The following is a 15,140-nucleotide window of genomic DNA, read 5'->3' as shown; positions in this document are numbered from 1 at the left end:
GGGATATTATCAATGGGAAAATATTTTATTGTTAACGTTATACTAATTTATCGTACTATTTGTAAGTTTTAGGCTGTTAAGTTTTTTAACGTCAACAAAAATGTCAACAAATAAATCACGTTATGTTATGATTATTTTGATAGCAAACATGCCACTTTGTTTTGACTCCAGACGTTAAGCGGACGACAATCGTAATTCTAATAAATTATGAAAATATTGTACCTGTATATTAAAAAACATAAATCGGTGCGCTTGGGAACAGGAAGGATGGTTAAGGTTAAAGTATACTCCACGTTGATCAGGCCGATGCCGGGAGTTAGGGAAGTTACAACACAGCATAGCAAAATGGGCCATGCATATTTTTTGTGGAGAAGTTAAGGGGAAGAAGGTGAAATGCATAGACCTTTTTGTAAGGCTGGTAAGGCGATTGATAGAAATTCGAGACCTTGCACCTAACCACCAGTTTCACGGGAGAGGGGGGGATGGGGAATCTGTGGAAACAGGTTTCACAGAGGGAGAAGAGAACACAAAGGGAAAATGAAAAGCATATGTATGATGAGAACTGGGCAGGAGTGGAATGGGCTTGAGGTGAACATGAGAGCGGCAAGGGAATTAAAGAGTGATCTTAAAGTTGTAGGAAATAAAGCAGAGGGTAGGTCTCTTTGCCACCAGATTTTAAGATTAAATTATATAAATAAGTAAAGGAGGGAACATTTGCATTGAATATATAAAATTTTCATTAAAGGGGCATACCCAGCTTCAAGGACAACCGTAGGGTTTCACGTTGTACGAAATACCTTCCCTGTTAAATGGGGAGTGTGAGATATTGAAAAATAACAGGCTGTTAGAGGCTATTAAACACATTTTTGACGTATTGAAAAGTCATGATCAAATTCTGGTCACTAGATCAGGGTTTTCCAACATTTTAGCAACTGCGCATCACTCGGCATTATTAGAAACTTTGGTGAACCACTAGGCACTAGGCCTACTTATTCTTTTAGTTTTAGATATTAATATATAAGTTATGGTTATTTTTGAAATTTAGGAAGAAATAAGATGTCTATTGAAAAATGGCAGTTTCATTTATAACACATAACTTTAAAAAAATAATTATAGACATTAATTAAGATTGAACAACATTACAAACAAACACTTTTAGACATTTATTTCAAATTGAGTCCAAAGATCAAGATTCATAAAAAAAACAACTATTTTTAGTGGAAAATTGTTGCTGTTTGTCTGTTAGCCAACTTTCAATATCAGTGGCAATGGAACTTAACTTTACAGCATTTGATAGCATACCACCTGCAATGTTGTTACGTACCACTAGTAGTAAGCTTACCACTGGTTGGGAAACCCTGCACTAGATAATTTTTTGTTACCTAATTCTACTTTTCTTTTAGGGGGTAGTGGGGAAAGGGGTAATCACTCCTATCACCAATCAGATAGGACCACCAATGGAATGGATAGCCAATATGTCATTATTTGTTCTTTAAATAGATAGCTATCTGAGAAGCAAGTCTAGAAACTGTCGAGACGGCTTGTGTAGCTTGCTGAGTACAGTGGCTGTGTGGCTTGTGTAAATATAAATATTTTTCTGAGGTAGTTTTAATGTTTTTTTTTGTTAAGAGCATAACTAGTGACTAAATGTATTTACATGCTTGAGGCAAGATTTTAGAAGTTTTTCTTAAGTGAATTCTACAATTTGCAGGTTTCATGCCAAATAATATTCTATTAGGATTGTTCTTTCTTTGTGTGTTAATTTTGTATTTATAATTTCATTTACAGTTACTCATCGTGAAGATGAAGCCAATGATGTGTGTGTTTGGCCTGCAGAAAATCAGGACTTTGTGCTCAATGGTCAGTTTTAAAATTTTTATTTGATTCCTAGATTTTGGATTTGATTGAAGTGCTTGCAATTGGGCTTCCGCCCAGTGGCAAGGAGTTCCCCCTTTCCCCCAAATACCTTATTCTCCAAATTCCTGAAGTCTTCTCCTCAAGTTATTCTCTCCTCTTTTCGTCATGTATCTTCCCCTCCAAGCCCATTCCACTCCCGCCCCGTCCTCACCAGGAATACTTGCTTCCCTCTTTCCGTTCGTCTCACCTCCCTCTGGATCTTCCACTCATGATTCATCCTTCCTCTACAGCCCCCATCCTACCATCCTTAATCACCTTAAACAGTTTCAGCAATCTTTCTACTTTCCTCCTCCTTTGCAGTTGGTCACAGATGGCCTATGTATCTCCCCCATTTCCCCTTCCTTTTCCTCCACATACTCATTCCCCATCTAGCTGCTCTGTGTTGTACCCTTTTCTGATAGAAAATAACATGACTATAAAGACTATAAAAGACCACTAATCAAGGGTGTATCTAGGGGAGTGGTAAGGGGGGGGGGGGGCAGCTACCCCTGCTTCCGAAGTTGAAAAAAAAAAAAAAAAAGGATCAAGGAACTGTAGTTAGAAATTGTGTAATTAATCCTCACAAACTATTGTCGGAAAAATTTATTATTTCATGCACCATAGACCCTCCTTCCCCATGACGAGGTGGAATTCTGAAATATCTCTCCACCACCCCCACCCTCCCCAGTTTTCCATTTTGAGCTGGTTACGCCCTGGCTACTAATAATGTATTGCTTGATCGTTGATTAACATTTTGTGTTCGAAAAATTATTTCAAGTTTTTAAAAGTTCAAATTTCAGTTCATAATGAAAAAATTTCAAAACAAAATTATTATAAATTAATATTTTAGATACCTAGAATATGCATTTGGAGTGGGCTCTAAAACAACTTGAAGTGACGTGGCTTTTGAGGTAAACTCATTAATTCCTAAGCCTGACGTGGATGGATGAAAAACGGGAGTACGTAGAGAAAACCCAGCTATTCACAGCGACATCTATCCCTCGCTAAAATAAAACTTGTGAGGTCTCACCTGATATCAGAAATATCTCCACTCCACCTTAGTGACCGAGAAAGGCATGCAGATGGTGAAGCAAAACCTTAAGCATCCTGCCTAAGCAGGGATGTATCTGTGTCAGCGAGGCGGGATATTAAGCGCGACGCTTGCCGGTGCTTCTTGCGCGGTGTCTCCTCTGGATTGGTGTGCACTCCTCTCGTCGTGCATAGACCAGCTATGTAACGGCTGATCTTCGCTGCCGTTGACGGGTCCTGGTCACTGTGCCTCGGCACAGTGCTACCGCCCCTGGTGTACCGCCCGCCCCCAACAGACAAGGGGAGGGGGGTGTGCCGTTTATCGGGAATTACTGAATGCGAATTAATAATAATGCACATTACGTGCTTTTGAACCCATTTATTAGGATTACTCCTAAACACAAACACTGACAAACCATGACACTGCATCATGGAGAAATTAAGACAAAAAGTGTTTTGCAAATACCTTGAGCACTTCCAAAAATCTCTACTGAGTGTTTCATGGCTAAAAATTATTCTTAAAATGCACGTTTGAGCCGTTATCACATTTCTAAAAAATACAGTTTGAAAAGGAAATTTGGAAAAAGTACTACTCCGCCCTCAACGTATCCTTAAATGCGTTTCGTAAAACAGACCCCATCTGGATATCTTGAGCGGTATTCGAATCGCGTGGTTTCTTCCGGAGCTCCGCACGCACACCGTTTGTGTTCCAGGGTAGGCGGGGGCACCTTACGAAGACACAGATCATTGACAGCAGTGACGTCACTGCCCCCGTGAGCTGTGCATAGCTTCCGTTCCAGGCGAGGCCGAGCCCCCTGCGGCGAGCTGTGCTGTACGTCCCGGGAGACGACCTTCGCAAGCTGAACAAAGCGCGGTCGCTGGACGCCGACTGCATTGCGATGGACTGCGAGGACGGAGTCGCGAGCAACAGGAAGGTGCGGAGTAACTTTCACAACCGGCATTCTGTAGTCCAGAATATCTTGAACAGAATGCAGAATCAATGCCTCTATATCGTCGGCTTACATCTAAAACCTGGTAACTCGTATTTCCAGTCAATTTTACAGGAGAACTTATGAGCTTTTGGAGCACGGGTTTTCGACTGACAAAGATACGAGGTTTTATAATTTGTGAATAGAAAAGAGACTAAGTAGAGTTGACTTAACGAAGTTTTATCAGCATATGCACTATGAAACAATACACCAAACACATCCGGGATATAAAACTGGGTGAATCTGGACTTACGAGGTTTTAGAAGTAAGCCGACGATATATACCACTGGCTCAGGCTTGGAGATTGTTTCATACCGTTTTCAGCTCCTTGCATTCCGGCTGTCCACCTTGGCAGGCCAGGTCACATTATTTTTGAAATTTTATTTTACATATTGTTTGACCTCATTTCTAGGGGTATGATACGTGTCAAACAAAAAAAAAAAATTATAAGGAACACAGAATCCAGGGAGTCCATAAAAGAATGTCCCATTTTCAGTGGTATATTGTAACAGTTTAATTTAGACCATTTACAACAAATCATTTATCAAATTGAAGGTAAACTAATTAATTTTTTTTTTTATAAATGTTCAATATGTGCACCTTTAATTGTATGGCACACATCCAACCTAAAGTCCAATTCTTCCCACACTTTGGTAAACACGTCCGGAGTTGTTGAAGCATTGACCTCATAAATTCTGTGTCTCAACTCTGGCAAATCATTAGGTAGCGACGGAATGTAGACATGGTCTTTTGTAAAGACACAAAGGAAAAATTTGCATGTCTTTATGTCAGTTGAACATGGAGGCCAGCAAAAAAGAGCTCTGTCGTCTAGACCATTACGACCAATCCAACAGTCAGGGACTTCGACGTTCAACCACTCTCGTACAAACAGATTCCAATGGGGAGGGGCTCTATCTTGTTGCCAAATGAAGTTTACTTGTTCACCCCCTATTAACTGGGGAAGAGCCATTCTTTAGCGCTGCAAGCGAGAAAACAACAAAGCAGTATTCATGCATACACTGATCTAAAACTGTTTGAGTTACTCTTTGATTATGACCCTGAACCAACACACTAGAACTTTTATAGTTGATACTGTTAAATTTTATAACCGGGACATTATTTCATGGACAGACTGTATAATATTACATTATATTTACAATGAAATCATAACATTGATTATTGTTCTGCCGGCTTTTTATTTTGTACTATTGGTTTTTTTATTAAATACAATTTTTTCTGTGTATATTTTATACATTTAATTTTTAACATTTTAAGGTTATATTTCTATAATAATTTTTATAGGGTCACAAATGCTATTCTTTATTTTTTTTTCTTTCTGTAGAGTGGGTTCTTACAACTCATTTTAAATACCATTGTAGTATGTATATTATATATTTAGTATTGTTATAACCAGGCGTGTTCATCCTTCTCAATGATGATGGTACATTCCCCCAACCCCCTTAAACAAACAATAGTCCTCCCCCCCCAAAAGTTACTTATATAGGGTTTGAATTTGATAGTGTCCAACCAGGTGGTCCAGGGGTCCTAACACAAATAATTTTTGAAAATTATTTCATAAAAATTATTTTAAATGCAACTATAACAATAAAATACTAAGCATAATATTGCACTAAGGGGAAATAAATGTCAACTGATAATTTTTTTTTTTTTAGATTATGTGTTTATTTTTGTTCTTATTCACCCCTAGTGTTTGAAATCCCTTACCAAATTTTTCTCAATGGCATAATTAGCACCATACACCCGGTTTAAACTTTATTAATGTTTGATAATGGGGGAACTAACTCACTAATACGACACTGCCTTGGTCCCGATCATTTCGGATTGAAAGCTTTCACCGTACTTATATTTTTATTTGCTGCTAGTTAGATGCACGAGTCCATCAGCACACCGCTCCAGCTGAACTATTAATGAAAAGCATTTGCATCACCATGCTTTATTCAAACACCTCAGATGTTTGTAACAGAAGAAAATAGACAAATTTTTTGCAATAAACAATATAGGGCTTGTATGAAATGTATTTTTAAAACACAATTTGGTTTTTTATCATAATAAATGGTAAGTCTGCTTTTTTTGAAGGAATTTGGTTTGTTTATTGCGTACCCATATTATCTGGATTTTTGATTGTTCAGATTGCCTTTGGCCCCAGTTAGTCCAGATAAATGAGGTTTAACAGAATAGTGGATTAAATATTTCAGTTTGACTAGCAGAGTTAGTTGAATAGTACTTACTAATGGAAATAATAGTACAAACTGTGTATGGTAAAAACATTGTGTGGTCAATTTGACAAGATACGTGTGGTAAAAATGTGTTTTGATGCATGTTTTTAGTGTAATGTTATCTTGCAAAATTTATTAATGAGACAGGAAAAAAAAATAAGTTGGACAGTAAAAAATTTGGAAAACCTCAAGGAAATTTTTTAGAGTAAGTGTCTGAGAACCTTGTCGTAAAACCACCAGAACCCAAGGGAAGAACTTAAATTTGGATCACATACACTCTACAAATAACCTTTCTTTGTTTCTTTGCTTCTTTTCAGGTGAGTTATTCATCTGCGTCCCTGCAGCTTGGAGGAAAGTTTTGAGATTTTTCTTTTAACGTTCATTTCTCAGAAAAATGCTCGGGACAACATACGAAGTTTGCTCGATGAAGGGAGCATCTTGCAGCTGCCTTCCGAGTGGTGCGTGCGGGTGAACTCCGTCGAGAGCGGCCTCTGCGAGGAGGACTTGTCCGCGGTCCTGGGAGGAGACCGCACCCCTCCCACGCTCCTGCTGCCCAAGGTCGAATCGACGGATCACGTCCGGTGGGTAAGGAAGGACTTTGTTATTTCCAGTGGTCTCGCCTAAAACATTTTTTCTTCGTACACCGTTGTTGGTGAAGGGACCTGCCTAGTCAGGGGTGTATGCGTGTCAGTGAAGGCGGGGTGATAAGTACGATGCTCGCCGGTGCTTCTAGCGTGGTATCCCCTCTTGGACTGGCACGCAGTCTTCTCGTCGTGCATAAGACAACCATGATACGGCGTGGAAATAAAGATAAAGGTGTAATCAAGTCCCTTGAGTGCTTTAAGAATCTGTACCAAGTGTTTCACAAGTTTCAGCAATTTTCACTCTCTTAAAAATACAGTTTAAAAACAAAATATGGAAAGAGAACTGCCAATCCGTCCTCAGCGTATTCTTAAATGCTTTTTCACAAACTCTGGTATCGAGCAGTTTTAAAATTGCACGGTTTTCTTCCGAAGCTGTGCGCTACATATATGTGCCCAGGTAGGCATTTTCTTGTCATTACTATTATTTCAAGGCTTATCTTGTAAATTATTAGAGCTCCCTTGCATTTTATGTTTTGCCTCAAAATTTTCTCATCATATGCAGTAGTTTTGAATGCTATACAATAGTGGGATAAACTCATGTAAGTGTTAATAATAATTATCAATTGCATGACCTTTCACAGCTTGAAAATAACCAGTAGTGGCTCTAGACTTTGCGGGTATCTGGGCTATTTACTTTTATGGTGACACTCCCCTGGAAAATTTGGAAATTTAACTCTTTTGAACATAATTTTTAGCCAAATATTGATGATGGTTTATCTAATTTTGATGTTTTTTCCTGATAAATTTTTCTCGAATCACGTTTATAAATGCTTACAATCAAATTCTGGTGGAATTGCATAGTTATTTGTGGCATTAAACACTTTACAAATTTTTCTAAAAGGAAATCATGAATGGAAATTTGTATTGACCAGCACTTTAGTTTACGTGCTAATAAAAATTTTAATTTTTCTTTTGCCATGAATGTTCATATTTTAATAGGACACTAGACAAACAAGTAAAATAAAATTGAAAAAACACAGTCGCAAGGCCGCGATAATTGTGGGCCTTTACCCAGCTTGCCCTGCCTTGGAGCCCGCCCCTGGAAATAACAGTTAGTGAAAATCTGAGAAAATTTGAGGCATGAAAAATGCAAACAGAGATATCGGAATAAGTTTACATGAAAATCCCTTATTTAATAGTAGTGACAAGATAATATGAATACTCAAATCAGAATGTGGGACTTGAGTCTTGAGCATGATATTGAATTCATGGTATATATTTGAACACTTTTGAAAACTTCAAGTAGTATCAACTCTCTGCTCCACGTCAGAATCACTTGTTTGCACGTGACCCTTGGACGTGAAGACATGCTCGCTCAGTTTTCAGACAGGATCTCCTCGGCCTTGCGCGGCCGGTCGAGCAAGATCGACCTGGTGCTGTACATTGAGTCGGCGCGGGCCGTCCTCCGCCTCCCGGACATCTGCGCGAAGGCGGAGGAACTGTCGCGGGCCTCGCTCTTCCGCCCGGCGGCGCTCGTCTTCGGCAGCGACGACCTGTGCGCGAGCCTGGGTTCGTGGAGGGTGCCTTCAGCCCGGGGAGGGGCCTTCAGCCCGGGGAGGGGCCTTCAGCCCGGGGAGGGGCCTTCAGCCCAGCGAGGACTGACTCGCGTCGCAGTGAAACCCTGCTGGGGAAATTATGAAAGGATCAAAATATTTCTGCCTAGTAACCAGGGAAACTCTTTGAAATACTTCAGTTTTATGTAAAAAATTTTTTAGATATTGAGCAAATTTATTAATGCATTGTAAGAAAAAAAAAATTATTTCGGTGGTGGAGGGAGAGAGAAGTCAAAGGAAGACATCTTAAATTCAAGTTTTAGATGGTAAAAAAAAATGTTACCGCTTTTTATTTTAAATTTTGCTGTCGTTTATAATAAATTCAGGTGATAGGGTTCTTTGTAAAAAAAATTTTCAACTCTAAACATAGTGCAGAATATATTTGTTGCTTCCAGTTGTTTTCAACTTCAGGCATTCAATAAAATAATATAATTATGCCTTAACAAGGCACAGTTTTCAAAAATAAACTGAAGTTTATTGGTACGGCCTAAAAAATGTTTGCGTCTTTTGGTTTATATTCCTTCCCCTTAAACGGGATATGTTTTAAGAGGTTTTACTACCGGAACAGACATTTAATGTTTTGGTTTTTATTTAATTGTTTCAATAATTTGTTCTTAAGTCAATTAGTTGATGATTTCTTTAAAATAAGTCATTATTACACATAATACCATTGTTATTAAATAGATAAAACACACATGTCAATGTATGAAAGACATGCTTTCAGTTACACGTGTGTGAACTCTCACAAAATCTGCATTAGAGGCATGTCCGGCTTTGATGGGGAGGAAATACATTATTGTAGCCGACAAAGTATTATAATAATTCTTTATTAATGATCTGTAAGTAGGGATGTGCGAGTACCCAATATTTTTGGGTACGGTTCGAATCCACAATTACCAGAACCCGGAATCGTGGTACTTACATGGATTCGAACAGTATTACGAATATTCACAAAAGTTATAAATTAATTTAATACGGCTCAAAAATACTAGCAGTGAAAAATAAATTTAGGCTACTGTTACGTAAGTATTTATAATATGATGTATCAAAGAAAGATATGTAAATTAAATAATTAACACAGTGACATTAAAAGAATTTCAAGATTTCGAGAGCTTAAACTATAATTACTTAATTACGAATTTCGTCATATAGCAAACTATAAACTATGAACAATTACATACCTACAAGAAAAAAGTCTTGGCTATTTATTGGAGAAAAAATGGTTTCGTTTGCGGAAACGTTTATAAAACTGCGATTTCCCTGTGGCGTGCAGTTTATTACGATTGAGTTGGAGAATCGAATATGTTTTGGTTTTCATATTTTAAAGTGTTTATTATTAATTAAGTTTACATAATTATAAACATTTCAGTCTCAGTGTAATAAATAATTGCCAGTAGTTACAGTTAGAAAAAAAGAGAACACACATTATTTTTAAATTAATCAGTTATTTTTAATTATTCTGTGCTTAATATTCGGAATTGGATTCATATCTCAAATATTGCCACGGATTCGAATCGGATTCGAACCGAACTGAAAATCAAGGATTCGCACATCCCTGTCTGTATCTAATTTGCTATGATTTTCTTATTGGCTTCACTATTTTTTTTTTTTTTTAAATCCTGGGAGAGAGGCCTTTGGACTAAGGACCCCCCTGGCTACGTGCCTGTACAGCCGTGTTTTTAAAAGTTGGCGTGTCCGGAGACAAGCCTTGAACGGACTTCACGTTGCAGGAGTGACACGCACCACGGAGGCAAACGAACTGCTCTACGCCAGGCAGAAGCTGGTGTTGGTTGCCAAGGCCTTCGGTCTCCAAGCCATCGACATGGTGCACATTGAGTACCAAGGTGCGTACACTATGACGGTCTAATCAAGTGGAAATGATTGAAACCGAAACATGTAGATAGAGGAAACATGTAGATAGATGGAAACATGTAGATGGAGAAACATGTAGATAGATGGAAACATGTAGATGGAGAAACATGTAGATAGATGGAAACATGTAGATGGATGGAAACATGTAGATAGAGTAAAGTTGTTTGGGGACTAATAATGATTTTGATGTCATGTAAACCCATTCCCCTCTTACTAAGACGGGGGGTCCGGGGGTCCTCCACCGGAAAATTTTGATTTTAAAAGTGCAAAATAGCGCTTTTTGAGCAGTTTTTTGTATCCAACCATTGGATACATCGATGTTAAAATTATTATTGTTTCCTTAAGATAAAATTTGATGAGTGAAAAAATTACAAATAAAGTTGGGCAGAATAATATTATAAAATGAAAATATCACGGTCTAGAAAGTTGGGGGAGGGGGACAGTCCCCTCCACCCAAAAAAGGTTCAGGGGGGACACGTCCCCCCCTCCCCCCCGGTTCCTACGCCCCTGCGGATGTCCGAAAGCTTACATCGAGTCATGCACTCCCATCGCACGGATCTTTCAAAGCTGTGTTTTGTGTGCCGCGCAGACCTGGAGGGGCTGAGGAGGCAGTGCGAGGCCGGGGCCGGCATGGGCTACACGGGCAAGCAGGTGATCCACCCCGCGCAGGTGCCCGTCGCTCAGGCGGCCTTCCTCCCGGCACCCGCCAGCGTGCAGCGCGCCCGCGCCGTCGTCGAGGCGTTCCGGCGCCACCAGGCGGAGGGCAAGGTCAGGCGTCCGTCCGTCCGTCCATCCGGCGATAAACCAGACCACGGTGAAACTCCTGCAGTAACTTCGTGTCAGTGTGAAGAAGACTGCAGGTCACCGCTCTACCTTCCGGCTCTGGGGTAGAGCGTCTGACTTGTGACTTGTAAGACCCGGGTTCGCGGCTCGGCTCCTCCAAGGCGGTTTGCTCAGATAATATGGCGAAATTTCTGGTAATCCCTTGCGACTAGTCAGGCTACCAAAGGGACGGTGGGTGGGAAAAAAATAAACTTCTAAGATGGCTTCCAAATGGGGAACCCGTTTCTTTTCTAGGGCTCTCCCCCCCCCCCCCCCCTCATGTGGAGGCCATACGGGGGTTTCTCCAGGGTCGTGGATTTTTGCAAAAATATTTGTTAGTTTTGTATAAGATGATTGTAGCTCATTCTAATTTGATTTTTAATTTGTGTGTAGGCCTGTGGAGATGTATATATATATATATATTTTTTTTTTTTTTTTTTTTTTTTTTTTAGAAATTTTAAGTTATACTTCGTCAGGTGCTCTGAAGGTGACATTTTTGTATGCGACGGTCTGTGCGCGCACCATGCCCAGGGCCCCCACATGGCCGGTGCTACCGTTGCTATGGCAACGGGGCCCATGGATCTGGGGGGCCTGCGAAGGAAAGAAAAAAAACAACTTAAAAACAAAAAAAAGTAGACGATTTGAAATAAATCACAAAAAACAATTAAACAGTAAGGCCTGAATTTAGTTGCCGATGAAATATTACACCGGAGTAATATTATTCCGGAATATGCTGCGCGTACAGAACGTGTCTGAATCTACTACTGTGAGTAACAAAACCAGCACCAATTGACGCGACACCATGTTGACAGTGCAGAACAACTTACACTCATTTATTTGCCATTATTCAAAATCAATTTACGTTGACAGTTGTAACACTGACTTAAAACTAGTTTTAATGTGTTTTGAAAATAATTGTGAAAATGTTAAAAAAAATATATAATTAAAACAATGAACATAAAGGAAAAAAATATTTTTTATCTTTTAGAAAAAAAAGGGGGGGGGGGGGGCATCATGACTTCTAGCAACGGGCCCCACAGAATGATGTGGGGGGGGTCTGGCGGTGACTCAGGATGGGGCGAAATACGGCCCAACCTCTCCAGGATTTTGTTACCCTGACCGTTAATCACTGCAACCTTGTGGCACGTGCACACACACGCACGCACGCACGCACGCACGCACGCACGTGATCAGGTTACTGTTAACAAGGTACCCAAGCGCCATTTTCGAAGTTGTAAAAAAAATAATTTTTAAATACTGATTTAGTGATTTCCAAGAAAACTGTTGGCTTCGTTGACTTGGCAGGTGGACAATGCAACTAAAGTACATTTTTTTCTTTCATCGAAATAGTTTTCTTAAAAATCATTTCGTATTTTATTATCTTGTAGGTTTTTTAAATTACATCACAAAAAAAAATTATTTTATTCTATTTTGGTATTCAAGGAAGGTAATAATTCCAGCGGAAAGAAGAACCGCACATACCTAGCTTTAAACATGACTACAATACATACATCAAAAATTCTGTATTTATATTACCGTTCCTTCCTCCTGTTTCCAGGTTCTACCCAGCACTAATGATACCATTTCTTGAAAAGTTTATCTGTGTTGAACCACTGCTTTCAGCACTTTCTGGTCTTCTGGTAGATTAAAATGGAGGTAAAGGTTTGATTAGGACCTATGCTCATAGGTCAAGTACAGAAAAACTAGTTGTTTTAAAGTTATAGCTAGGGACAATATTTCATGGTTTCACTTTTAGTTCAATTTCGTATTTTAAGTGGGAGAATTCAGTGTTATTGTTTTTTTTTCCAACACACTATTTTTACTTTTGTATAGGGTCTTTATTCATGTAGATAGTATTTATTCAACAAATATGAAAATAAATACTGCTCAACACCTATATCAACAAATTATACACATGATGCACTTTTACAATGAAATAATTTGAAATTAGCATGTCTGCGACATGAAAGAAATCGGCAAGTACGTATTTGTGTGTTCGTAAAATGTGCCCAAGTCATTAATGTAAAAAGCGTTATTAATAATAGATTAAAGTTCAATAATAATTTAGTGCATACTTTTTAGCATAAACTTCGTGCTAAATAAATTATATTCATTAAATTTAATATGGTAAGAGATATTTTTTGGTTGCGATTTTAAGTTTTTTTTTTTTTTCAAATGTTCGGTTGATATTTTTATAGTTGCATTTCCGTGCTAAAATGGGGTAATATGGTGAATTGACATGCCTGGTGGTGTCAGTTTTATCGCAATTTACCGTATAATCTTGTCCTTAGTTATAGCAGGTTCAACTACTTGAATAACAACTTGGTGCCTATCTAGGAATCAAATGACATTGTAGCATGAATGAATTTTGGTTTATAACTCAAAAACTATTGAAGCTCTGTTACTGTCGTTTCAGGGAGCGTTCACTTACGAAGGAAGTATGATTGACATGCCGACGGTGCTACAAGCGAGAAGAGTTCTAGAAGTAGCCACTTCTGCGAAGAACAAATGAAAATTACAGACAGTAAAGCATTTCACTCAAAGTTATAGGAGGTTAATAAAATTCAATAAGCTGTACATTAATTTAAAAAAATAAAATATGTTTGGTTTAAAAGTCAGTTATGTATAAAAAAAAATGCACTGATTTCTGGGGGAAAACAGTGAATTAGTAAAAAAATGAAGTTATTTTTAAATTGGGATATCAATTAAAATGTCTATGTATTTGCACAGTTTCTGTTGCTAAAAATAAAACTGGGACAGTGTTACATACTGTGCATGTAATCGTACATAATTTATTTAAATAAAAAACATATACTTTTATGAAAACATTAATGATTTATATTTTTTAAAGATTGAATGGAAAAACCAATCAGACAATGGTAACCATGCTTGAGTAGTGTATTTAATTTAAACCATTAAAAGGATTCAGGATTAGGTTAGTTTAAATATGAATGCTTTTACCACAAAACCATAAATTGAAACACTGTAAGCTTGGTAACATTATTTAATACAAAGAAATCACAGGTCACATCATAATTGACATCAAGTTTAATGCAGCAAAAATAAACATATATATATTTGCTTCCCTGACACTGAACATGTAATTGACACAATTTGAGAATGTACATATAACATGTCTTCATAGAAATATTGTCAAAGTCTTAAAAAATATGGAAGATCACAATTATTAATTTGTTGCTAGACCTGTTCTTATACCAATACTTAGTATTGGGAGATGTTTACGCTAGGTTTCAGCTAAATAGCTACCTAAAATACTGTTACAGTCGTCCACAATTTAGTGAAAGGCATAATAGAACAGTTGTACCTATATGGTAGAATTTTCAAAACTGAACATTATTTTTCAATATAAAGTATGGAATTTTAACCAGCCTCTACAAAGTACAAATACTGACAGATAAGAAACCAGTCATTCTTACAATGATCACGTAATTGCTGTTATTCTCACGACAGTTGCAGCAAAAATTTAATACAAAAACTTGGTATCTTAAAATAGGTCACTGCCATCAAATACTAAGTTACCATCTGCAAGCATTTATAGCAAAAAAAAAAAAAAAAAAAAAATTCACAATACTTATGTACCAATTAAAGCGTTCACTTTGAGATTTGGGGTGGTTTTTTAATAATACTGTATCATCTGTCACACTAGACAAGAATTTGAAAGAAAAAAAAATTTAAAACATGTAATTTGCTTAGCATAAAATCCAATATGTCTGCTGCAATGCAACTCAACTGTGTTTAAAACTGCACACAGATAAGCCAGGTTGCGCCGATTCAGAGCATCAAGGCAAAATGCACTCTCTTAGTGCATTTACCCTTCCTTAAATTCTGGGGGGAAAAAATTTTTTCTGATATTTTCACCACTATGATCACAAATTTATATCGTGCATCGGGAACAGGATCTGCCTCTTAAATGTGTCACTTATAGACTGCCTCCTGAACCTCCACTTGGTTGCCTCTGTGCGTAAAATTCATCACTCATGCCACTGTAGTCCGGGTCTCCCTGGACCCCTGAACAGGCGTGACGGATGAGAGGTGCAAATGGGAGTTTGTCTCTGGGTTCTATCTGCTCCTCTTCAC

At 38.2% G+C, this 15,140-nt stretch overlaps 1 protein-coding gene across 3 annotated transcripts; it reads left to right on the top strand.

Annotated features, from left to right (window-relative positions):
• Nucleotides 1-75: 75 nt before the first annotated feature.
• LOC134539328 (citramalyl-CoA lyase, mitochondrial-like) lies at nt 76-13,863 on the top strand. 3 transcript variants are annotated; one of them, XM_063381258.1, is made up of 8 exons: nt 76-276; nt 1,789-1,860; nt 3,726-3,860; nt 6,542-6,736; nt 8,115-8,304; nt 10,079-10,192; nt 10,810-10,988; nt 13,459-13,863. In XM_063381258.1, exons 1-8 carry the CDS (start codon nt 208-210, stop codon nt 13,552-13,554), a joined length of 1,050 nt encoding a protein of 349 aa, XP_063237328.1. In that variant the 5' UTR covers nt 76-207; the 3' UTR covers nt 13,555-13,863. The 3 variants fall into 3 exon arrangements, with proteins under 3 accessions (XP_063237328.1, XP_063237330.1, XP_063237327.1); XM_063381260.1 differs by having other exon boundaries at nt 106-191; XM_063381257.1 differs by lacking the exon at nt 76-276 and adding an exon at nt 283-418.
• Nucleotides 13,864-15,140: the final 1,277 nt, after the last annotated feature.

The sequence above is a fragment of the Bacillus rossius genome, chromosome 15, assembly GCF_032445375.1.
Source record: "Bacillus rossius redtenbacheri isolate Brsri chromosome 15, Brsri_v3, whole genome shotgun sequence".
Taxonomy (NCBI): domain Eukaryota; kingdom Metazoa; phylum Arthropoda; class Insecta; order Phasmatodea; family Bacillidae; genus Bacillus; species Bacillus rossius.
Note: the sequence above shows the minus strand (reverse complement) of the source record. Positions and strands in the feature narration are given on the sequence as shown.